General features: G+C 38.2%; 1 protein-coding gene across 3 annotated transcripts in view; it reads left to right on the forward strand.

Annotated features, from left to right (window-relative positions):
- Nucleotides 1–27,507, forward strand: part of Grm7 (glutamate metabotropic receptor 7) — an 865,940-nt gene that overhangs the window by 685,700 nt on the left and 152,733 nt on the right. For all 3 annotated transcript variants that reach the window (XM_010640462.3, XM_033756960.1, XM_010640455.3), the window contains exon 8: nt 11,577–12,512. In XM_010640462.3, coding sequence (XP_010638764.1) covers nt 11,577–12,512 — 936 coding nt within the window. The remainder of the gene's footprint in view (nt 1–11,576; nt 12,513–27,507) is intronic.

The following is a 27,507-nucleotide window of genomic DNA, read 5'->3' on the forward strand; positions in this document are numbered from 1 at the left end:
TCACAATTGTAGGAACATAGGAAAGAGAGCAAACAGCAGAAAAAGAAACTAAAAGGCACTTCTTGACTCAGACAGAAAACTGACTGATAAGCATTCTTCTCTACTTACCTAGCAGAGAGCATGACTCCCCCAGGTGAGTGGGTGAAAAGCAATTTGCAAGTTGTCTTGAGTGTAAAAAGCTAAGATAAATGGCTGAGCTGGTTGGAAAAGAAGATTTAGTATCAGTGATATGAGGACTTCTATTGTTCTCTCTTGTATAGTTTGTCATATTTAAAGCGAGGCAGTTTCAGAAGACTTAAATAAAAAGGAGGAATGTTCAAGGACATAAAAGGCATTTTCCCCTAAAGATTTATGTCTTTATATACTAATCCTGAAAGTTCTTTCCCATGATAGAATCCACTCCATATCCCATGTTGCATTGTAGCTCTGTGGGGGATTAGAAAGAAAGGGATAGTGGGCCCAGTTTTTAAGGTCTAAGTAGAGCAAGAAGGAGATAAAATGCTAAGAGATTTCTAGCAAGGGAGAGGCCATTTTTACCTAGCTGATGAAGAATTGGGGAGAATAAATGACAACAGAGAGAGTAAGTATAAATAAAATGACACAGGCAGGGACTCCTCTCTTCAGAGGGAAGCCCAAGCAGTGTTCTTTATGGAAGAGCCATGGCATGTGATGTCGTGGAGGATTAGGAGTCTGCACTGGAGTGACTTGAATATTCAGCTGAAATATCTTCATGGTCCCTGCAAACTCATTCAGAATTTTAACCCAGCACACAATATAGTTTACTCAGAACTTTCAAGAAGGCATTCTGGCTGCAAATAGTCACTATGAGCTGCTATTAAGCACAGCACAGACAGACAGTATGAATGTGCTGTCTGTATTCATGGCCTTATATTCCAAGAGAGGGAGATGGACAAATAGGTAAATAGTCAGACATTTAATTTCAGATAGTTATAGAATAAATAAGAAGAAACAGCAGATGTGATGGCCCATGCCTGTAATCTTAGCACTCTGTGAGGCTGAGGCAGGAGGATTACAAATGTGATCCCTGCCTGGGCAATGTAGTGAGACCCTGCCTCGAAATTTAAAATTACAAAAAGGCTACAGGAGAAGGCCTTATGTTCAGTCCCTACTACTAGAAAAAAATACATGTTATTAATGTCTTGATGACAGTGATTCTTTCTGGAGTAAAAGGGCATCTAGGTGTTCAGTGTTGTTTTAATTTGCATCTCTCTAATGTATAGTGATGACCAACATTTTTTCATGTATTTACTGGCCATTTGTTCTTTTTCTGGGAAGTGTCTATTCATTTTGTTTACTTTTTTTTTTTTTCTGCTAGGGATCAAACTCGGGACTTTGCACTTGCCAGGCAGACATGGCACTACTGAGCTATATCCCCTGCTCTTTGGTTACCCATTTTTCATTGAGTCTTAAATTGAAGGTGGATAATTTTTTTCGAGTTCTTTGTACACTCCAGATGTTAGTTCTCTGTCCAAGGTGCAGCTGGCAAAAATTTATTTCCACTGTTTCAGTTGTCTCTCTACTCTGTTGGTGGTTTCCTTTGCTATGTAGAAGCTTTTTAATTTGATATGATCCCATTTGTTGATTCTTGGTATTGTTTCTTATACTACTGGAACAGACTTCTCCATGGTTATTTCTTTGAGAGCGGTAAGATATAGAAGGAAGTCAAAGATGACTTCCCTATTATTGAATTCTCTAATAATATTTCAGTAGACAAAACTCATTCACTGTGTCAGAAAATATGCCGATAAATCTAGAAAAAAGGCATCACTATCTTCATTTCATAGATAAAAATGAGACTCTGAGAGCTTAAATAATGCCTCTATGTTTGCTCTGCTAAGATTTGAACTCATGTCTGTCTGATTCCAATGCTTATGCTGTTAACTACTGTAAGTATACCAAGGCAAGTTGGAAGGTGTGTGAAAGATCTAGAGAAAGGGGAGGAAGATGAGGCATTCACTTTTAGATTTGGGAAGTCTGAAATGCCACAATGATCAGGAATGACAGTCATGTTTTTCTGGAAAAATTGGATCTGAAGAGAGTGAAATGTCCATTCGAGTTAGATACATTGCTTGATTTGATCATTGGAGCCATAAGATACTCTAATAAAAGACGATGATTATTTAGATAGTTACCGCATCTCCAGCACCATGCTGGCTATTTGTAAATGTCATCTTGTTTTGTCTTCTGAGATCAGAAAGCTGAGACTCCGTCTGACTTGCCTTTGGCTGCACTGTTTAGGGTGTTGGGAGAGTCAATTAGAACATGACTTCTTACCTCACACCTTCTCTACCTTGAGCTGGGGCTGACTTTACCAAAGCAGAGTCTGCCGAGCACAGTCGGGGACCTACTGAAGCCAAGTTCCGACCCTGGCTGCAGATGACACAGGACTTATTTTTCGTCCCGCTGCATAGTGTGCTAATTGTGTTCATTTGTTCTCTACCTAGCAATCGACTGCTCTATATTTAATTCCCTCTCCTCAAGAAAATGTCAAGGACATATAGACTACAAACATTCACTCGATAGATGGATATGCATTAAATGGCCAGAAAGCAGATCAGATTCACAGACGTCATTGTGTAGCCCTCATCATTGTCTTAAAAAATAATTTTCACTGATACATAAAATATTAGTTGGGTAATGGATTTTGATACCTGACACATTGTATAAACATATAGGTTTTCTTGAGATTTATCATTTATATGGTAAAAGCTTTCACAGTCCTTCCAGGTGTTGGAAATGTGCATATAGCAGATTATTGTTATGGACTGTCATGGTACTGCACAACAGCACACCAAAAGTTCTTGCTCCTATCTGTTGTTTAGTACCCACTGCTCATTGCTCTACCTTTCCCATCCCTCCACACCCGCTAACTCTCCAGCCTCTTATAAACAGCATGCAACTCAACTCTCTTCCTCAATTGTTGGTTCAAGCTAAATTACTGTTTTTTTTTTGGTTTTTTTTTTTTTTTGGTTTTTTTGAGACAGGGTCTCACTATGTAGTTGAGACTGTCCTGGAACTCACTATGTAGCCCAGGCTGGTCTCGAACTCATAGTGATCCTCCTGCCTCAGCCGCCCAAGTGATGGGATTACAGGCATTCGCCACCATGCCAGGTGCCAAGTTAAATTACTTTTAAAGGAGGGAGCAGTCCATTCTTTTCTTCACACCATCATTTATCCTTTTGATTCAACAGTGTCATTGCTTCCCTTGCAACATGATGAGTTTTCTGTGGTGGATAATGAGAGTGAAGGAAGGATGTTATCTCATGAATCTTATATCTTATTCTAGAAGATAGATTTTCATCAAGTCACATATTTGCAGGAGGACACATGATATACAGTGTTATAAAGAGGGGTGTTTGGGAGGTTATAAAAGTGAGACATACACCCGGGGCACAGACTTCCTGAGCAGCAGTCTGGTGAGCTGGAGTTGTGGAACAGTTCATCTCAGTACAAAAGCCACTTTGGAACAGGAAGCTTTGCATACCCAGATAAAGTTAGAAGGGCAAAGGCCAGTTTTGCATGGTTATCTAGGAGGTTGAAGAGCAATGAAAAATCATTGAAGAGATGGATATGAAATGGACAATGTGATTAGACCTGCACATTAAAGGAATCATTCTAACTCTTGTACAAATAATGATATGAGGTTGCTAGTAGAAAATTCCTCAAAAAGCTTTTACTGAAGATGGTGTAAGAGCTGGGATGAAAAGGGAGAACTGAGCTCTCAAAGGCACCTGCTTTTGTCTACTTTGTCCTAGGCAACTTAAACAGAGTCTAAAATCTAGTAGTACACAATATATTGTGGGTTTTTTTTGATAAAATATTTAATTTCAGTATTCTCCAGAGAAAACAAACATAAATTGTTTATAATTTAGATATGGAGTGGTTAATGGAAAGTGGGAGTAAAAAAATGTTGGTTTAAGACTAGATAAAGTTGTCTTGCAATTTGTATTTGTATTTTCATTGGATCCAAGTCAAATTCCTGTAGAGGTCCAGAAAGCTTTTCATACTGTGAATTACCAAGTACTCAGTTCTACCACCGTTAGCCTAAAAGTACCCCTGGAGAGTATAGGGGCTTTCCAGGAAAACTTTAATTGCAAAACAGTGAGCAGGAGTGGATCCACGAGTCATGGAGTGCCACCTGCTGCTGTAGGTCATGAATTCAATATTGAACAAGTTTCATCAGAGGTGTTTCGGAAGCATCCATATAAATTACATGAAATTTATATCTTATTCTTTTTTTTTTTTTTTTTTTTTTTTGTGGTACCGGGGATCGAACTCAAGTCCTTGAGCTTGCGAGGCAGGCCACCGAACCGCTGAGCTAAATCCCCGGCCCTATACCTTATTCTTAAATCCAGGAATTCAGTACTTAAAACAAGATTCAGTATCTATTTTTGATGAGTAACCATCTTTTAGAAAACTGTGTCCCCAAAGGAAGAAGAAATAAGACATCATTTGTAGTTAGAATATAAATGGTTCATAAAGAGATAGCTCCTCTCTTGTCAGTACTGCTTCCAAGGAAGAGAGCGGGTGACAGCAAATATGCAGTGTTGTGCTGTTTGAGAATATGGTATTCTTCAAAGACATTTTTTTAGCTCATTTTCTGTGGCTAATAACAGTATCACACACTGGGTAAGGTAGGAAGAAAAGAGATTTATTTTGACTCATAGTTCTGGTTCAAGGTCAAGGGGTTTCATCTCATGATGATCTTCTTGCTGGCAGAGTCCTAGGGTAACACAGGGCATCATCACCTGGCAATAGACAGTCTGTGCAAGACCTAACCAAACTGGCTTTCATAACTGATCCACCCTACAAGTCACCCATTAGCTCTTTAATAACCCTTTAGTGCATTAATTGTATGAATAAATTAACCCATTCATGAGGGATGAGCCTAACTCACTTTTTTGTATATCTAAACTTCTCCTACATGAACATCTTATATTGGAGATTAAATTTTGACATGAGTTTCAGAGGGAACCAATCATACTCAAACTATAGCAGCATCAATGCTGCAAGAAGTCTAGAAATTCCATGTAAGACCTAATTCTTTTGGGAAGAAAAAAGGACAATGGAAACCAAAAATGTTGGCCCCTTGTAGTACTGATATAGAAATTTTACATAAAGAAAGAGTTAACTGATTGACTTTGAAGGCCAACTGTCCAGTTTAGTCTGGGAACTTTGAATTGTACAAATTTAAAAATCAAAACTCATTTCATTTTTGCTTGTACTTGAGGAAAATGAGAACATTGAAACAGAAAATGCAAATGACTTTAAAAAAATCTATTCTTGATATATAATTTAGCAGTCCTAGGTTTCCTTGGACTTAGTTGTTTTAGGACAAAGAAATGTTTCTTGGCCCCACCAACTTCCTTTGTTTACTTTATATACTCAGCTTCTGAGACATTTTAAATTGTTTGATCAAGGACAATAAGAAATATAATTCTAGAGATTTTCCAGACTTTGCAGATTTGTAATTCTGTGGCTTACAATAGAGAATAACTAAGCATTTTAGTCAAATTGTTCCAACTTTCAGTGAGAGATGATACATTACAAGGTCAAGAAGAGATGATCAGAGATACACTTTCTTTTTCAGAGATGTAATTTTGCCGTTGCTAAGTTCACTAAACAACACAAAAATGTCTTTCTGCATCCCAGTGCTTGCGAGAGCTTGGTTCAGTGGATCTCAAATTTGCCAACATATGGAAAAAACCTGGTGAAGTGTGTAACACACAAATGCCTGCTTCACATCTTCCAGAGATTGTTATTTAATTAGTCTGGGGCGTACACCAGGTTTTGCAATTTTTAGATCTTCAACTGATTCACATATGCAGGCAGGAGAGAGCCACTGCTTTATTTCAGAATGGAATTTCAGGAACGTTAGGCAGTTTTGCACATCTTGGATCCCCAGGAGATTTGTAGAAGATGAAGTTCTGAATCCCTTCATGAATTCCCAGGGTTTGTTCCAAGGAAAAAATATTCCTACAAGCTGTGTGATATACATGTACCTATTTCCCAAGATCAGTGTAAACTTCTGTTGCAAATGTTTATTGATAAAAATTAAAAATAATGTGTATAACACTTTCTTCCTAGATTAAATTAAGAAAATAAAGCTTGGTTGCTGTATGAGTCAGCTTTTCTATTGATGGGACAAAATTCCTGCCACCTGCCACTTAAAAGAGGAGAGATTTATTTAGGCTCACATTTTAAGATGACTCAGCCATGGTTGACGGACTTCAAAAAAGAAACAACATGGCCGAAAGGCATTCTGGAGAAAAGCTGCTTACTGAGGTATCTGGGAAGCACAGAGCAGGGAGAAGTCCAGAGAGAGACAGTAAAGGTTGGGAACAAAAACACACCCTTCCTTGTTACATCTGAGTGAACCACGACTACCAGCTCGGTTCCACCACCTAACAGCACATTCGGAGATATACTCATCAATGGGTTGGTTCACTGATAATCATACCGTCCAGTTTCCTTCCAAAAGCCTCACCATCAACACAGGAACCTTTGGGTGGACATTTCTTGTGACATAGATAATTGAACCCAGTACCTTTACACTGAGCTATATCTCCAGCTCTTTCTCATCTCACACGCACCTGATCTTTTAAATTTTTTAGACTCATTCCCCTGGAGTTGGTAATTTGCCTGGGTTGAACTTGAACTTGAACTTGGAATCCTCCGGCCTTAGTCTCCCAGAAAGCTGGAATGACAGGTGTGCTTCCCAATGCCTGACTTGAGAGAGATGTTAGATCAAACTGTAAGGGCTGCTATAGTTAGACATTTTGAATATGTAGAATCTGAGTGTTTCTATTGTGATATAGAATTCCCAAAAGTCTTTTTTAGCCTTGTCTTGCTAATATTTTAAAACAGTGGCTGAGGGCTGGGGATGTACCTCACTGGGGGAGTGCTTACCTAGCATGTGTGACTCTGTGGGTGCAGTCCCCAGCACCACAACAGAAGTAAAGTGGGAGCGGAGTTTAGAAAGACACTGAGGTGCTGCAGAAGCTTTTGGCAGCCCTTCCACCCTACCCATTTCCCATGAGAACCGAAACCAGCTCTTCCTACATTTCTCTGCATTTTTTCTAAAAAGCTTTTTCTTCCCATAAAACAGATAGAACAAATATATTTAAATGAATAAATGTCATTTTAATAAGAATGCTTTCTGTAAATTAGTTCATTCTATTAAATGCCTAATAAGTAAAAAATATCACAGAGAATTATGCAATTAAAGCTCCAAGCAGCTTGCTTTTACAGAGTAAGCTCTAGAAATATGCAAATGGAATTTCACCAAGAAAACTATCCTTTAAGTGACAAAATTTTATTTTAGATAGAAAGTGTCTGTGTGGGAAAAGGAACAGATCTCTCCTACATAAAAATGGATGCACCAAAGGGTGTTTATAAAAACTCTCTCTGTTTGATTTTTGTGTTTGGCAGTATAACAGCAACTAATTTGATTTTATTCTAAAATTCTAGTGATTATAAGATCTTTACATCCCCTGTTCAGTAACTGTCTCTCTACTAAAGCTGGGCCCTAGTTTTCTCTCCAAACATACATGCAGGAGAATTTTTAGCTGAAGCTTTTTCACCATTTCTCACTGAGACAGAAGCAACAAAGCTGATTTTCTTTTCTTTTCCTTTCAGTCAAAATGAGGTCTCTTATGTTGCCCAGGCTGGACTCAAACTTCTAGAATCAAGGGATTCTCCCATCTTTGTCTCTGAGCAGTTAGAACTACAAGTGTGCACCACCATGATGCCTTGTTTTGGAAAGCCTCAACATACCGGTTGACGAAGTCAAAAAGAATGTATTAGTTAGAATATTTGAATGCAGCTAGTAAATATCCTATGCCCTTATAGACACATTTTCAATCTCTCCTCCTTTTTTAACATTTAATAGAATGTCCTCAGCATGTGAACTTTGTTCCTTAATCTTGTCTTTTCCCGGTTACAAAATGACTGCTTCTTCTCCAAGCATCACTTTTATACAAAGTTAAAAAGCTGAAGATATTATGTCTATTCTTTATACCTGATAAAGAAATAAAAATGAAGAACATATTCCTATTACTCTATCACAGGCTCATTCTTGCTTTCCTTGGCCAGAACTGCATAAGTTGCCCTTTCCTAGGCAATTGAGTCACCCATCCACACAATCTGAGCTATGTATTGTACTAATTGATGGTACTAGATGCAAAGTTCTGTTCTATTGCCAAGAACGAGAATCTCAGCAGCTCTTCCCCTTGAGCAATCTACTAAACAGATTAGGTATCAAATAACTAGCTATAAATGGTAGTTATCCAGGAAGAAAAATACATTCTAACCAGGGAATTTAAGGCTGTGCCTTCCAATGAAGATGGTAAACATGGCTGGCTTTTTTCTACTTAAGTACCTTAAGTTGCTTTCCAAATAACTAAAATACAATTTGGTTGCAGACCTGAGTGGAAACTTGAAATACGCATTTCCCCCAGCATTTACTTCTGGCAAAGTAAATTGAGCTTATTCTTGATTTTCCATAGCCCCAAATGATTATCCCCTGTCAAATAGACACCCATGGGCATTTCCAGCTCATTGTTTCTTCTTATAAAACAAGTCACTGTATCTGTGTAGATGATGTAGATACATACAAATCATGCGTAACACCTTAACAGAATGTCCACTTACTGAAACTTAAGGGTTAGATGTTACCTTTGAGGGACACAGATTTTATTTTCAATAATGCTTTTTTATAACAAAGTAAGAAAATCAAACATTTATTATTTGGATCAAGAGACCATTTTGTTGGTTTGATATATGCAATCAAACTGAATTGAAATCTCTTTTAAATAAAAACAAACATATTAATTGGTCAATGTAGTGCTTGTGGTTTCAGATTTTGTATATATTTGGATAAGTAAAGTGTAAAAAGCTTTTCATTACTATTGCTGGCATTTTATTTCATTCCAAGAGAGGAAAAAAAAAAAGGGAGTTAGAAATGTTTGAAATTGGCTGTAAAATATTACATATAATAAAAATTTGTTTTTATATTTATATGAGCCTGACTTTTCTCCCATTGATCAAGTTTAATCTCATGGTACATCAGTATCTATAAGTACTGGAATCAGGAAGACTTACACTTAGCTAATGAAACTTATTTATTGGTTTCATTTGTTAATCTTTTCTGAATTATAAGTAGGATCTTTTAATTTAACATTTGGAAACATTTGTATTAATAGCAATTTTAAAAATCTTCCTCCTTCTTAAAATTTGACATTTATAAAGTTAATGCATATCTTTTTCTCTCTTATTACAAGTTATTTCCTTAATTTTATGGATCTGGGATAGCTGCCAGTGACTTACTGCCTTAAAAATGATGATGTGGAGAAAGAAATAATTATGTTTTATATTTAGTTAGATTTATTAGTGCTGACTTGGGTTTCATGGTCTGGCAAATGAGTTCGCACTAGAGTCTCCTGAAGGTTCTCAGGTCTCTGGTTAAAGTTTAAATTTAACCACTAGAAGGTTACCATATTTTATGAACTTTAACCTTTAGATACACACACACACACACACACACACACACACACACACAATGTGCCATTAGGATTTGGATTTTGAATGTAGCTCACATTCAAATACTGTTGGAAATACTAATCCTTGATACACTTTGCATCCTTCTATTAATAAATGAGTGAAATTACAGAAAACAATAAATTTTTATTCTTTCCTCTTCTGACTTGAAATCATGGCCTTTAAAAAGTATCCTGCCTTTTTAGTATCTGTCTAATCTATGTTTGGCTCAATGGTGTTAAAAATTCAATTTTCTGGGTACTGGGAAATCAGACATATTTGTTCATTGAAATTTATTCTGTAAAATAATTTGCTGGCACTACATCTTTTATAACTTGTGAATGCTGAAGCTATTTAGTACATACATTGCTCAGCACTCTTGGTTACAAGCAACATAAATAAATTTATAGTGTTTTATTTACTGGTTTGCAAAGTGACACAGTGTAGAGAAATTACTGTTTCAGGTACAGGTATATCCAAGAGCTGAATCGAGTTCACTAAGAATTTTTCTCTTTCTCTGTTTTTCTCTGAGTTTAAGTTTTTCCTAAGAAATTCTTCTTTCCTTTTTGTAGCCATGAGCATCAACCACCTTATATCTGGGCAATTCCAAGTCCAACGAAAACAAGGTTTTTTGTTTTTATTTTTTTACCCTGTATATTCTCAGTAAAAGTCACAAAATTAGATTCTGTGACGAGGACCTCACTGATCTCATCCTTGACCTAATAATCTCTCTGTCTTGGTGTGTGTGGTGGGGGGTTGGAATATATCCATGGCTGAGAAGAATGTTCTGTGTATAATCCCCACAGTATCACTGGAGATCTTCTTGCAATACACATACTCAGGATCCATTCTTGTCCTAGTGAATTAGAAAACCTTGACACGCAGTTCAGCAAACTGTTGCAACCAGTCCTACAGGAGATTCTAGTGTGTGCTCAAGTCTAAGACCCACTGCAAGAACTAATCAGCTAGGCCCAGGTCGTGTGTGCCCCAAGATCTGCAGTGCAGTGTTACCCTGCAGAAACTCCAAAGAGATGAAACTGGCGGGATGAACAGACCAAAGGGGAAGAGCAGATGGCACACTGGCACAAAGGAGAGAGGCCGCGATAATGCCAGTTCAGTTCAGAAAGAAGGTTTTTCCTTGTGTCCAGTGCCATTATTTCTCAAGATGCTACTAATTATGAGTTCTCCAGAAAACAATATTCTCATTATGCAAATACACTTTCATCCCCCTTTAGGATAATAGGGACTTAGGTTAAGTTTTCTATTGGAATAGGTGGATGGCCAATCTGGGAAGATTTCCAGACCATTTTATTTTCTTACGAAATGCTTCCTGAACTCTAAGAGATAGTCTAGTGCAGTTATAGCATTCAATAACAAGTCTTATTTCTCCTCTGTGGTAATAAAAGAGAATCACTCTGCTTCAAAACTTCTCAATATAAATAGCAATAAAACCTATAGAATTTTGGGGAAAAGAAGTCAACAAACACTGTAATAGTATCTAAAATAATTTTAAAATAATTTCTATGAAATCACCTAATAAGGGTTATAGATAATTTTCATATAACTTGTGATGTTTTTATTGTTTTTTCCCACTTGATTTGGGATATTTGCACTTCACAGGGGGAGGCAATAGAGTGTGTGCCAGTGTATTTCAGTTCCTCTACTGTCAAGAATCCTCCTGCCATTGTTTAGTATCCAGTTCCCAGGGTCTCTTTTGAGATATTCTTATTTGGGAGGCCAGGGATGGGAGCAGACGAATTTGTATATCTAATTGTTGTCTCAGAGAATTCTTATGATGAGATGTGTTTGGAACAGACTCTGAATGGTGAAGAGTGAGGATGCTGGAGCCCATTGGTATAGGACCATGCCGTAGCAATAGCTCTTGTTAGCTGGGGTAGCTATTTCAACCTCATCAAGCCTTCAATGTTAGCTGCCATTATTACTCTTTGCTTTTGTACTTCTTTTTGTTTTCTTTCCAATAATCTGCCTGTTTTGTCCTCTTGATTCTTTTGCTGCAGATAGAGGACATGCAGTGGGGAAAAGGAGTCCGAGAGATCCCACCCTCTGTGTGTACGCTGCCATGCAAGCCTGGGCAAAGGAAGAAGACACAGAAGGGAACGCCTTGCTGCTGGACCTGTGAGCCTTGTGATGGGTACCAGTACCAATTTGATGAGATGACATGCCAGCATTGCCCCTACGACCAGCGGCCCAATGAAAATCGAACTGGCTGCCAGAATATCCCCATCATCAAACTGGAGTGGCACTCCCCCTGGGCCGTCATCCCTGTCTTCCTGGCAATGTTGGGGATCATCGCCACTATCTTTGTCATGGCCACTTTCATCCGCTACAATGACACGCCCATTGTCCGGGCCTCTGGGCGGGAACTCAGCTACGTTCTACTGACAGGCATCTTTCTCTGCTACATTATCACTTTCCTGATGATAGCCAAGCCTGATGTGGCCGTGTGTTCCTTCCGGCGTGTATTCTTAGGCTTGGGTATGTGCATCAGCTATGCAGCCCTTTTGACAAAGACCAATCGGATTTATCGCATATTTGAGCAGGGCAAGAAATCAGTGACAGCTCCCAGACTCATAAGCCCAACGTCACAGCTGGCAATCACTTCCAGTTTAATATCAGTTCAGCTGCTAGGGGTTTTCATTTGGTTTGGGGTTGACCCACCCAACATCATCGTAGACTATGACGAGCATAAGACCATGAACCCTGAGCAAGCCAGGGGAGTTCTCAAATGTGACATTACAGATCTCCAAATCATTTGCTCCTTGGGATATAGCATTCTCCTCATGGTCACATGTACTGTGTATGCCATCAAGACTCGGGGTGTACCAGAGAATTTTAACGAAGCCAAGCCCATTGGATTCACTATGTATACGACGTGTATAGTGTGGCTTGCTTTCATTCCAATTTTTTTTGGCACTGCGCAGTCAGCGGAAAAGGTAAGTGAAAATGCACATCACATTGCAGTCTTTCAAAAATGTGTTTGTTTGGAGGCAGTCCTGAAACCCAATTGGTTGCATAAAGTAAGAGATTTTATATGTGCAGAATGTTATTGCAAAGGGTAGATAAACCCTGAATGAATAAATAGAAATGCTATAGGAATCTAAGCTTTACAGTGAATTATATTATATCTGGCCCACTGAAAACCAACCAAAGTTAGCCTTTACCAGTTAGTTATATTTACTTTAGCATAACTCAATGTGAGATCGTCCAGTAGAAAATGTCTAATTCACTTAAATCTATCTTTCTATTCATCCATTCGCCAACACCTCTGATTACACACATTTTTTTGAAACAGAAGATGACCACAGTACATATTTTCCAGGTAAGTGTGTGTGATGGTCATTAACGACATTATTATAGATGCTGTTTTTCTTCTTAGTGGCTATATAGGCCATTACTAAAGATTATATCTAGTATGTGAGCCACATAGCATATTAGAGTTGCCTAATTTTGTGTGCACAAAGTATGCAAGATAGGTGAATAAAGCTTTGGTTATCGTACGATGCTAGGCTCCCTACAGCTAGATACACATGAATCACAACCAGGGATACACACTGGGATTAGAGAGGGAGCGTCATCAGGATTTGAAATTGCCAAAGTTCATAGGTCCCAGTATGTTGGTCCATGATTTAGTTAATGCACATGCCCTGCACAGTTTTATAAATTTGTTAGTCTATAAATCAGGAAGCCCTAATGTGTTGACTGCTAATGCAACTGATGTATGTTTAGCTGTAGGTGTGACATGCACAGTAGTGAGGCAACCTTGTAGTATTGATTTTAGACATGATTAACACTCATCTGACTTATGTGTTCACCCGTGCAGCTATAGTTCTATGTATAAGCAAATGGGACAAGCCTAACACATAGATACTAATAAGATGTGGGGTCCTTACTGGATATAAACACCTCAGTTTGGTGCAACTGGTGGAAGAATTAAGGACTGCAATCGTGCTGGACAAATTGTGTAGGAGAGAGTCTTGTTACAGTTAGATTACATGTTAGGAAGTGGAGGAATTTGGGAAGATCTCTTAAATGCATAGAGACTTAAGGTCTCAAATGGGAAAAATAAGGATTGAAGTTGAAATGTCTAAAAATGTATGAAATTCTGTACTTCTAGGAATTAATTGAATCTGGTTTTTATTGTTACCTGTTATTGCATAAAGGATTAAAGATAGTTGGTTTTCCAACTAAATTTGTTGGATTTTTTGCCAAAATTGTTTGATTTAGAAGCTATGTTTGGACTGTGTTTTTAAGTGAATATCATGAAATCACGAAGAATTCTAAAAGCAAGTAAAGCTAATGACTACAAATTATGGTTTTAGTCATAAAATGTCTTAGAGGAAGTTCATCTAACCTGTATATTCAACAAGCATAGTATGTCTCTAACAATATGTTTCAAATTAATAATCCATGCTTACTGTCTGTGAAACCAATTAGAATTTCATTTAATTTCTTCTATCTATCCCTTGGCCAAAGGAATAGTAAAATATGAGTTAGGGTCATGAAATGCAATAGAGAAAAGGAAAAATACCTGCAAACATACGCTTGTAGGTTGATGACCACTGAATTTTTGGAAGGTGTGGGAGGCATCATCAGAATCTATCAAGTTAATTATTTTGTTATTGAAACAAACATCACCCAATGCACAAGTTAAATTAATTGCATCCTGTACATTTATTCTTGAGAAATACTAAAGGGAAAAATAATTGCAGTGGTTTTACAGGTAAGTATTCTTCTAATGAACACTTGACAATATGTGTCTCATTTCACTTTTCATTTCTCACCATTTCTAGTTAAAATGATGAGTTTCATCCATAAGGTCACATATAGAATTCATATAGAAAACATATAGAAAACCAGAAAATGACACAGGGTTTCAGGAATTACATTCATTGATTGCAGTTGCTGTGGATACAGTGCACTGTCAGAATTGGACAGTGGAAAAACAAGCTATCTTTAAGCAACGTTTTATATACCAGATTTTTAAAAATGTATGTTTCTTTGCATACTTTGGATGTGTTGTATTGTTTTACGAGGTTGACTGGCACAAGTAAAGCTGCTGAACTGCCATATGGGAACAGTGAATTCTTATATGAAAATGTACACACTAATGACAGGCATATGGATAAAGACGAGTACTCAGTTAAAAATATCACTTTGTGTACATGAAACCATGACATTTCAATTGTGGAAAGAGGTGTTGCCAAGAGAAATAAAGAAATAATGGCTAAATAAATACTTGCCAAGCCAGCAGCAATCTATAGTATCACAGACTTTCTATTTTTTAAAAATCTAACAGTTTAAGCTTTTCAAACTGATAGATTCCATTGTGGTGTTGTTGTTGTGTGGTACCGGGGATCAAACTCGGGTCCTTGGGCTTGCAAGGTAGGCCACCTAACTGCTGAGCTAAATCCCCGGCCCTGATTCCATTGTTTAAAAAAAAAAAAGATTGAGCAATGAGTTTGCCAGTAACTCCTCACTGTTTAGGAAAATCAATTTTGATCACATAAGTACATCTTTATGAAATTCCTCATTGGTTGAGTCCATTAGCATAGCACAAAGGATAAGCAATGTTTTTTTTTTTTTTCATTTTCTTCAAAGCATAAGCCCCATGAAGTTTATTTTAGCTTTTGTGATGGAGAATGCAAGAGATTACTGCCACCTTTTTTTTTTTATTTTTAATTGCTAACCTGTGACCTCTAAAGTGAGGTTCTTGCAACGGGACCAAGGATGACAGTGAGAAAATTTACCCTTAAGAGAATGATTCGAGGCTTCAGGAATTAATGTAGGTGATTATCATGATACTATAAAATAATGCAACTGGTAAAACTATATCACTTTAGGATCAAGCTGACCTAGTACAGTGTAGTGACATACTATTATTAGGTATTAACTATCTATGAAGGGCTAGATTTTTTTTTCTAGCCTTTAAGAAAAGTTCTGTGGATATAACTCTACAGGTATTTGTGCATTAAAGAAAAGAAACGTACTTCAGGGATGGACAACACAGGCTACTCTGCCGAAATGTGAGTAACCGTAGATATCCCCTTCATCCAGAGATTTTTAGCCAGTCATTGTATGAGGAAGTTTCCAGATAAGGCAGTGCTATCACACACTGCATAAGATTTCAGTCAATAATGAACTGGTGCGTAAATGACAGTTGTCTACTAAGATTATGCTATGTAATGACATTGTAGAAATCTTAGTTTATGTAAACACTGTGATGTTTGGACAATGATGAAGCTCCTTAATGCTGTATAGTCTAGACTGCATCCCTCTCTTTAAGTGGTGGTATGATTGTATATAATTCCTTACATTTGTGCAGGGAGACAAGTTTTGCATTAATGGGCTCTGCATAGGAGAAGAAGATCTTAGAATGAAAGGAGTGGGATCTGAGGTTTTCATTAGTGTTCCTTTATGCATTGTGTAGTGGTTTTATTTTTATTTACTTATTTATTTTATTTATTTATTTAATTTTTTTTGGTACTGGGGATTGAACTCAGGTCCTTGTGCTTGCAAGGCAGGCAGCGGAACCACTAAGCTAAATCCGACCCTGAGTAGTATTTTGATAAGAACAGAGTAAGGAAAGTAAAGAGAAAAGGGATGAAGCAATTGAGAGAAAAATATCTGTAAAAGAGTACTGGCTTCAATGAAGGACTATCTTCCTTCAGTGAAGGAATTCAAACATGGTCCACTCACACCGTTCTTCTGCACAAATTACAGAACCAGTGTGCATTATAAAATTTAAATAGTAGGATTCTTTGATTTTAATTGGAGTAGTAACCCAGTAAATGACAGAATTAGGACAAGTTGATGCTAAATCTCCGAACCAACTTGGAGTCCTGTGCGCATGATAAAGTCCTGTGGAACTGCCAAGTGATTGAATAGTGCTAGAATGGAACATAGAACTTTACATCTTTAAACAAGCATGCTGGAAAAATGCTACTGGAAGCTACACATACTTTAAAAAGTTGTTTAAGTACTCTGTTCTTGGCCACAGAAAATGGGATATTCTATAAATATTCCCTTGTTTTCTACTTTTAGAGCATTTGGGAATAAATTAATTCCTATCCCCAACAAGGAGGAGATGTGATTACAAAACAAAGATTTTTAGAAAGACACCATACAAGATCGAGGACAAAGTCAAGGATGTGAATATCCTGATGAAATATTAACCACAAGGTTTGGGCCCAAAACTATAAAAAGCTAGGACCAAGATAGCAGAAAGGACAGGCAGGTAGGGGTGTTTCTTATGAGTATTTCTTGAGAAAATGAGAATAGAGGTTATGATTTTGTCTTCCACATATATGAGATGGCATCCCCAAATATGAACACAAAGTAAAGCCTACCCAAAACGAATTAATATGTCCATGCCCAAGGCAGTCTTCACTAATTAGGGAACACTTCTTCAGAACATTTCTTGGTGGGGTCTCCAAATCCTTCTTACTATAGTCTTTGGGCATTCAGAACTGGACGGAATTTGAGAACAACATGCCATTCCTGATTCACTTTGGGCTCTAAAAAATAACCCTTGATGTTTCTTCACATTCAGTTCTGTGCTGTTAGTATAATAAAACCAGATAATGGTTTTCATTAAGATTAATCTACTTAAACACCAAGAATAGTTAGGGAAAAGGGGGTATATTCAGTGTTTATTTTGTCTTTGATTATATCCCTCTTTTTAAAAAATCAAGTGTTATATAGAAATGATCAATTCTCCTGAGGAGTAATGTATTAGTTTATGTTCCTGTCCTATTCTCATGGTCTTTTAGAGATTGAAAATGGCAAAATATCTGCTACACTTCTCAGGGCCTGTAGTTCAGGTATGAAAAAGACACTGTCCTAGTATGTTAGGAAATCAAATGCTAGTGATCAACATAGGGCTTCTAATAAGCATCAAATACTGTGAAACATACCACAGTGGTACCACACAGAATGAAGAACAGACAAGGAGTTAGCTCCCTTGCAGTGTCATAGAGAATGTAACAAGTGGACCGAATACAACTAGCAGAGAAAGTGATGGGACAATCCAGTAAGAAATAGTGTGACATATAAAAAGATGGTAGGCAGTGACTCCAACACATGGCACATAGAGAAAGGAGGTGGACATACACTTGAATGGTTTTGACTCTTGTAAGTATAAGACAATGCAGCAATAAAGATTAATACAACTTCACCTTATGAGAAAATTGTGAAACAAGGCAAATCCCAACATTTCACTTCCAAGGTAAATTTTTGGCAAGAATTACATCTTTTCAATGTGATGCGCCAAATGAATTGTAAATAGTACAGCTTCTAATCTGAAATACCTGTTATCCTTCGTTGAGATACAAGATCCTCTTATGTGCATGTTGAATTAGGCAGAGTCATCCCTCCTCTGGTTTGTGGAGCTGGACTTTCACAGAAGTAATAATGCATCAAAGGCAATAGAGCCATATTTGGACTCTAAACTTTCTCTTTGCAGCTTTGGAGGGTTAACAAAAATTGATAAATGGGAAGCAGTGTGAACATAGGATATTTTGAAATGGAAATTTCAAGGACAGTATTTAAGGATGAAGTAGCTAGAGGTAAGGAAACTATTCGGTACTTATTGTAATAGATTTTACAAAGGATGGCCTTGTTTGGAAGAAAGCCTGAAGGACTAGAAAAGACAGAGTAAGCTTGAAAACTATATTGAACTTTTTGATGAGTATGCTATGCCTTTTCTTTCATCTTGCATTATTTTATTTTTCTATTTAAATAGATATATACCTGTAAAATTTTTGGATTTTTTTTTAACTTTGCAAGTAATGTTGCCCACTATTTAATCTTTACTCAAACATCCAAGTGAGTAAATAGAATTGCCATTATCTCATCCCCTAGAGCCAATCCCTTTCCACTGTATGATACTACATCCAGCTCTATTCATATGTGCATAGTCACACATAAATATAAATATTTCAAAACAAAGGTCCTTATTTACTCTCCTAGAATGCTCAGTAAGAACCTTTGCTTTGCTTCTGAACTCAGTGAAGAAAAATGTCCCCATGAGTAGCTTTAACTGAGGTCAGTGTATACCCATGCTGAGATAGGCACACATTCTGGCATACTGGTTGTTGAGGTCTTGTTTCTGCTGTTTGATTTTTATATGTTCATGTTTATATCAGAAGCCTGTGAAACCACCTTCTTTCTGTTCCCTGCTGAGACTCTAGTGATAACTGAGCTTCTCTCTAGATAGCCCTTTAAAAGCAGCCATTCGCAAGTCTAGTGTGAGCCAGTAGCTGAACTGTTGTTGTCTTCTTTTCTCCTGCCTGGATGCATCAGCTAATTTCAGGGGAAGTCACTTAAAATAATTGGAGTCTTCACCATCTTAGTCCCTTGTTTAGCCAGATAGCTAGTTCAGCAAGCAGAAGCCAAGAGCCTGTGTAAAACTGAAATGAACTAGAACTAATAAGGAAGGAACTCCCTACATTAAAACAAAGACTCCAACCATCCAAGTATGAACAGAGAAATACTCAGAACGAGAAATTCCTTCTAAAAAGGAAGACTCAACATAAGGCTTTGATTCTACCCACTGCCCCCCACCCCACCATGGACTGCCCCTTGGAGGTCACCTGTCCCCTTAGGAATCATTCACCTTGAGAACTAAATCATGGAGAGACCCACCCATGAGGACACAGGACCCACCTGGCAACTAGAAACATGACAAACAAATGTATCTCTGTGCTTTGGTTTCTCAGAGAATCAGAAATCATCTCTCATTTTTCAGAAAGAATTTTTCTCAAAGCACCTAAAATCCCAACAACAGCTGGTGGGCTGTCCTGAGATTCCTACGTTGTAGATTGTAATTTGGGCCCAACTATGATTCCTTTTGGGCCTCTGTCATACTCTCATCTTCCTTTGGTCCTAGAAGCTGAGCTGTTGGCCATTTCCTCCCCTACAGCCCTACAGTGCTCTGAACATAATCGCTGTACACTTCAAATATGTCACTTAACCTTTTCAGTCCTTGGTCCCTTCATCTTCACAATGGGTCTAATTATTCTAACCTCTGAATCTTAGGGAATATGAGATGTTTAAGTTGCTTAGGACAAAAACTTCCAGTGATATGAGTACCAGGAGGTAGCGAGGGTGAGGAGCAAAGGGGACCGTCATATACTGCTGGCGGGAACATTAAAAGTGGAAGTCACTCAGGAAAACAGTTTGACGGATTCTTAAAATGTTAACCATGTGCCTACCATATTGCTTTAGCTATTTATCTCTCTCTTTTATTTTCCAGTTTTGTATTTTTTGTTAGTACTTAGTTGCATTATACAATGATTACATTCTTTGTGGGGAGTTAGTAGATGTAACACATCTCAATTCATCGTTCATCCCCTTTCCTCCTCTCCCTTCCCCTACTTCCATCTCTTGATCAACTTCCCATTTGAAAAAGCTATCTTCCTACTCCCTATTGTCTATCTTTTGTCTTGCGCTTTATATTTTAGGTTTCTCATATAAGAGCCACAATGTGATATTTAAGCTTGTGTGTCTGATTCATTTTCCTTAGCATTACAGTGTCACAGTTCATGCATCTTTCTACAAATCACTCAATTATCATTGTGGCAGGATAGTGCTCCATTGAATATAAGCATTACATCTTCTTTATCTGTGGGTGGACATATAGGACACTTCCAAGATTTAACTATCATGAATTATCCTGCTGTAAACATAGGTATGTATGCCTCTCTTTAATATTGTGTCTTTAACTCTTGGGCAATATTTGGGAGGGAGATAGCTGGGTCAAATGAAATTTCTAGTTTTAGGATTTTTAAAAAAATATCTATGCTGATCTCTCTAGTGGTTGAACTAGTTTACATTCTCTCCAACATTGACTGTTCACTGACGAGAAGGAAAACAATCTGTCCACTCAAATATTTGTACACTGTGTGCGATTTATTTGTAATACCTCCCAAATTAAAACATCAAAATGACCAACAATTATTGAAAGGATAAACAAATTGGGTTATAGTCATAAAATGGAATACTACTGTGCCATAAAAAGCAATGAAATATTGATAGTACATCTCAAGCCAGTTATGCTGAAATCCCTAAAAACACAAAAATTGCCTTGAGTGGAAGGACCCAGACAAAAAAATGAATGTATACATTTTCATTTATATTCATTTTTTTAAAATTCCAATAAAACTACAGAGATAGAAAAAAAATCAGTTATAAGCTGTGATGAGTGAAGAGGATGTAAAGATTTACAAAGGTATGCGAGGAAATTTTGGAGATGGTAGTTGTGTTCATCTTTTGATTGTGATGATCATTTTACTGGTAGATACATATGTCCAAATTGATCAAAGTGCAAAATTCACATATGTAGTTTATTTTATATCAGTTACATTCAATGAAGCCAATGCAAAATTGATTTGCGCAGATGTCCCTCTCCTCCCCTGCCCTTCTACCTTAGTTTATATGCATTGGTCTTTACTCACAGAACTGAAACATGATGTTGGGATTATGTAAATGAAGGTCTGTAAAGTCCTGCAAACAGTGGGGCACACGGTTAATGCTCAGTAGAGGGTTTCATCCTTTGACCCTTAGTTCCCTTGGCAGAAATGTTGGATGGTGGCAGTAAGTTCAGCAGAGGTGGAAAAGATGCATTTGGGGAAAATGTAGGTAGAAGCTGCACCAAGAACTAGAAGAATGACAAGATCTTAATGTTCAAGGTGGGAAGGTATAAAATTCTGGGGGCTTCTGTAACCAATTAAAGAGCTGGCGCTGCGGTTTGTAAGTAAAAGAAGATACTTCAGTTTGCGGGGCTTGGAGTATGACAATGGCAGGTTTATGCTGTAAAAGATGACTTATTACCTATAAGTGCAACTTGTGTAATAGTTAATATGTGAAATTTCATCCTGAGGAGACAGACAGTGGCAAGCAGTAATGATTTCTGTGGACTCTCCCAGTGCTCCAATGTATAGGTCCCATTTGGTATATAACCAAACTGGGGAGGGAGAACACTGAGAAAGAGAAAAAGTTGGATAAAGCTTCTTGCCAGCTGCAGTCCTCCATCTTGCCTTTGAGTCAAGGTGCCCCTGCCCACAAAAGATCTCACATCAAAGCCTGGTAGACAAGATCTGAGGGCTCTCATTCTCCTTCCTCTTCTGCTGTATAGAATGGTTCCTGATATGGACACTTGCACTCTGACTCTGCTGTGTCCCCAAGTAAAGTGGGAGGCACTAGCAGGAGACTGCCTCGCTGTTAGCTGCAATATGTTATGCATATCAACTTGGGTGTTTTTTTCCCCATACTGGGGGCTGAGCTATATCTCTAGCATTTTGTTGGCATCTTTATTTTTACAGCACTGAGGATTGTATCCAGGGCCTTTACTCTGAACTATGTAATCACTCCCTTTTTCACTTTTTTTACTTTGAAATAAGGTCTTACTAAGCTGCCACATTGCCCAGTCTGGACTCAAACTTGTGATCCTCCTGCCTCTGCCTCCCAGAGTGCTAAGATTCGTTTTTAAAGAATATTTACATTGTAGAAGTGCTGTCTGTATACATTCTTCCTTGTCTGGAGTGTTCTAAGTATGTTGTCACAACGCTGGTTTCTCCTGTGTATAAAGGGTCTATGCTTTCGAATGGTAAGCAGTCCCTCATAATAAGTCTGTCCTCAGATGCCTGGAAGTTGAGTCTTAAGTGTTCAGGACACATGCTTCAGAGGACCCATCTTGTAACGGTGCATCCTTAGAGCTCCTAAATCAACTCCGTGTCATGTTTTTCTCTCCAGGTTGGTCTTGCTTTGGCGCACACTGTTTGGCTCTAAAGCATCAGCGAGGGAATAACGTCAAATAAAATATTTGCTCAGAGTTGATATGTATGAGATAATGAGAAATGGAAGGAGATTTACAAATACTCAACAGAGAAAGTGTAGGCAAAGTTAAGAGTATACGTAGGCAAAGAACGTAGAGCACAAGAAAATAGCACTCACTGATTAGCACTTCCGTGGTGTTCTTTGGTGCCTCTGTCCCAGCAGGAGCTGCATACCTAGGAGGTCATCAGTAAGAATATTCTGCTGGACAACTGAATGACCAAAGCAGGAAATCCTGGTTTCTTCCTTCTATTTTAGGCTCTTGAATTTTTCATCTTCACCTTGAACTTGGATGTGAGCTCATTTTGGCGAATTGTCACTTGCAAGGGTTAATGTCACTTCCCAAGAGGCCTGATTTATAGATGAGTCAGTTGTTCACACGTGAGAATTTTGGCTAATAGACCCAAAGCCTTCGATCAGTTTGTAATGGGTTTGTAATTGGGTTTTGAGCATCCAAGGCCAGGTATTTAGGCTGGCTCAATCTGCCTCACATTCGGTCGGTTCCACTGTGATTCTCTGGTCACCTTCCTAGTGCTCTGTCAAAGTAGCCAGGTTGGGTCACAGTGGACAAGTTGCATTATTGATGGGGTCATGACTGCCACTTGGTGCTGGAACAAATGCCACATAAATGGAATGTGTAGCCTGAATCCAACCATTAGATCATTATCTCTTCATTTAATGTCCCAGTTCTTAATAGGCACGGGTATTTTGCGTATTTTTTAAAAAGAACTTTAACCAAGAGGCAAGGAAGCCCCTGCTTGCTTCTAATTTGTGCAGTAACATTCAATATTTAATCCATTTTCTCTACATTCTTTTGGTGGACAGGGATAGTGATAACTGTTTTATAAGACTTCATTGTCTTTGTAGTAGTTTCTGAATTTAAAAACATGATCTAGTTACCATGTTGTAAGGAATGGAGAATCTTGAGATGTTCCAAAAATGAATACACACACACACACACACACACACACATATATATATGTATATGTATATGTATATATGCACACACACACACACAGTACAAGAAGCTGTGCACAGCAAGCACACAGACACACACTGTTGACATAGTCATTGAACTAAAAACTCTAGAAATGTCCATGGAAGAGGAAACTTCTCCATCTTATTCTAGCAACAAGAGTTGTGTGGATGATTGGCAGGCAAGTGCACTAAATCTCGGTTCCTAATAAGCTTCAGGAAATTGAAGGGGTGAGCATTTTATTTTGTTTCTGAAATCTGGATTCCGACTAAAGCTGTTAGAAAAAGAATATGTAAGGAAATGAATGAATCCTTAATGGTAATACAGACAATCTGCCTGCCCGGTGCAAAAGCACTGATGTTTATAACAGGGCCTTGGCTGTCTGAAATTGAAAATTGTCTCTGTAACGTGTCTATGTGCTCCCATTAAGTTTTATGTTCCAGGTGATTGCTTGGCTGATAACTAACAGTGAGTTTTTGATCCAAGACCTCCCACTGCACAGGTCTAAAAACAAAAAACCAAACCAAACAAAAAAAATCCCAGTTAGTAGATGTCCTGAAACGGCAAATATGAAAGGTTTTTGTTCCCTCTAATGATACTATCTTTTTTTCTCCAGAGCCTACTACTTTGGAGCTAGATGTTCTATGAAGGAGTTTTAAAACCATTTTCTCCTCTTTCACAATGGCTTGTATTATTTAAGAATCTATTTTTAAGTGTCTTTCAAATACCCTGAGACCCTTATAACGGGGGATCATATCACCTTAAAAAAAATACTCCTAGTGGCTTCCGGTTGATGCCATTATCATTGCCTCCCTGCCACTTTCACAGTTAGACTAGTATTGAAACTTCCACAGAGCCCTCAAGGCTTAAATCAAAACTCAAACTGTGGGCAACAGATCTAACAGGCTGCTTGTCTTTGAAGCTTGTGCTTATTGAAACATTTTAATAGGCATTCATTTACCTACCTGTGCACTGCATTGCATTTTCTTGCGGCTGCTTTCAGGTCACGTCTTAGTTCCTTTTTTGTTGCTGGGACAAAATACCGAACACCCCCAAGTCAAAGGAAGAAAGGTTTATTTTAGCACTCAGTTTGCAGCAGTAGGCAAGACAGCATGGCAAAGGGGCCTAACAGAGGAGAAACAGTCCAGGGCATGGCAGAAAGCAGCAGGTTTCTGCTTCTCTTTTTCTTTCATTCCCTTTTTATTCTATCCAGACCACAATTGGTCAGTGCCACCCACACCCAGGGTGGGTATTATGATTTCAGTAAATCCACTCATCCACAGATAGCTCTTAGGCTAACGCAGTGGACTAACCCAGTATCACACCATGATCCAGTCAGCTCCCGCAAGCCCCACCTATGAGCACATGAGGCTTTGAGGGGATATATACATATGAGCCATAACATGCCACACAAACGTGGTTACATGGTTATAACAGAGATAATAAGGCCTACAAAGCCAAAAATATTTGTAAAGTGGATCTTTACCAAAAATGTTTGCTGGACTTGGCATAGTCTGGTTGGTTCTTTCTACTTTTCTAACCCTTGTTTTCCTACATTTCTTTTTTTTCCTTCTTCTTTTTATTGAGTTTATTAGCACATTCTAGGTATAGAGTACAGTTACATTCATTACTGGGATCTTGTACCTCTACATGACAGGTCTTGGTTCTCATTTTTTCCCCCTTGTCCCTGCCCTCCCTTCATCCCCTCCTCCCCTCCCCATTTACAAGCACCTTATTTCCGTTTTTTTGTTTCTCATATTTTTTAATTTTCCCTTATTCCCTTTCACCTACCCTTCCCACTTTCCCTTTCCTATATTTCTTATTCTTACTGACTTCCCTTTTGTCTTGCTGATATTCTTTCTGCCCCTGAATGTACCAGGACAGTTCCTTCCTGTGACCTTTTCATAGGATGTGCCTTTAAGAGGGCTGTCACCCAAAACTTTTCATGCCACATCCTGTCCATCATTCAGATCTCAGCCTGCAGAAGTGCATGCCTATTAGATGGATCTTTGAATATTTCCTCACTCCAAGCTGAAGCTCTAGTTTCCCGTTAGTTACCTTCTCTTTCTCTTCATTGTTCTTCAGTAAGCAATGCCAAATATTGTTCTGTTCATTTGTGTTTTATCTGCATCTATTCATCACAGCAAAATACCGTGGACACAGGAGCTTGGTCTGTTTCATTCTGCTCTGTATTCCTACAGCTCCAAATAGTGGCTGATACACAATAAATGATCAGTACGTCTCTATAGATGTGCAGTACCTGGGATTGAAATCAGGACCTTACAATTGAGAAGCAGGCACAGTGCCACTGAGCTAAATCCCCGGCCCTAGTAAATGAATGTTTTAAAGTAAGATTCATGACTTCCTTAAAAAAACAGTTTAGAAGGGAAATGAATATCTGTGAAAAATGCTATAACAAGGTGTATGGCAAGAAATGACAGAGATCAGTCTTGCTGAGGATTATGTCCATGAAGATGGCACAACTGAGGCTAATCTTCAAGGAAGATGGACACTGCAGAGACCTTTCTCTTTGGCTTCTTTTGTTTTTGTTGTCATTTTGTTTTTCCATTAAGTTGGTACATTTTATGGATACAATACAGTTATATTCATCACTGGGTTCTTGTACCTTTACATGATGTATATTGGTTCTTTTTCCTCCATTCCACCTCCCTCCCTTTACCCCAGCTTCTTTGGTTTTTGATCCTTTTACTTAATGCACTTCAGGAAGCTGTCTCAGCTCTTAGAGTGCTAAACATGCTCATTATGCACATTAATCCTCTTGACCAGAGCTTTGCCTTTAACTTGTTTACAAGATATTGGCAACATGGTGGGCACATCCTAGGTTTCAATTTTACTATGGTACCTTTTCTCAGTACTAGTTTGTTAAAGCATTCCTTTTTGAACAGGACTCATGCCCTTGATGTGTGTAATATCAACTTTCTTATGGATTTTCATGCATGTGGCCAAAGAACATGTTTTCTCAAAGTTCTAGAGAGCACCCATTGGTTGACTCTCTTCCTTTCCTTTTGTTCTTTGTTTTGGTAAATTATTGGAAGAGAGAGATTTCAGTCAAAAAAAAAATAGTCCTTTTACTAGGAGTTTCTGATAAGGAAGAAATTAGATATATTTCAAAGATAGAGATGCCAGAAAGTTCATCATGACCAAATGTCTAAATGTTTAAAACTATTACAAATTGGAGAGTCTGCAACACCAGTCTCCAGACATGCTTTAGTCACTAGGTGGAATACTTCCAATATATTATTTCATTGAAATTCCACAACAAACACAAAATAGAGATTAATATCATCCCCATTTGCACACGAGAAAACAGAAACTTAGAGAGTTCAAATGGTATTTCTTATATCCCAGAGCCAGGAAGAGAGTAAGTGATCCAGACCTGTCTCAGAATCTCTGAACTCTTGAGATATGGACAATGATATAGGACTAAAGCAGGAGGCTAAGAGGACTTTAAGGTAGGTTGAGACACTTGCTGGTGGCCAAATGACAAATAAGCTACAGAGACCTATTTAAGCCAGATGGTCTGAGACTGGAGTGCAGGTGGGTAGTAGAGGGAGAGTTAAAGATACTTGTTAAAGATTTCACAAAAATAGGGCACAAGAGGGCTGCTGCACTTCCGAGTGACAGGAGAGAACACAAACAGAATGCTTAATCAAAGGGGCAAGCCAATACCCTCCCTAAAATAAGGAAGCAGGATGTAAGGGAAGCCTAGAGTGACCTCCCTAAAAATAAACCCCTTCCTTTGTGCGGAGTGACTGTCTCTGGAGCGGCCATCTCCACTCTGTGTTTCTTTCTTAGAATACACTTTTATTTTTGTCCTAAAAGTGGCTCATTTATGATATAAATCTTTATGTGACTGAGAGATCATTGTTAGCTAAGCGTGGTGGCCCATGCCTGTAATCCCAGGATTTGGGAGGCTGAGGCAAGAGGATCATTGTCATAGTGAGAAGGCCAGCCTGACCTACACAGTGAGATGATTCGGAAAGAAAGAAAGAAAGAAAGAAAGAAAGAAAGAAAGAAAGAAAGAAAGAAAGAAAGAAAGAAAGAAAGAAAGAAAGAAAGAAAGAAAGAAAGAAAGAAAGAAAGAAAGAAAGAAAGAAAGG

Source organism: Fukomys damarensis, unplaced genomic scaffold (genome assembly GCF_012274545.1).
Source record: "Fukomys damarensis isolate Sample0158 unplaced genomic scaffold, DMR_v1.0_HiC HiC_scaffold_28, whole genome shotgun sequence".
In the NCBI taxonomy this organism is placed as follows: domain Eukaryota; kingdom Metazoa; phylum Chordata; class Mammalia; order Rodentia; family Bathyergidae; genus Fukomys; species Fukomys damarensis.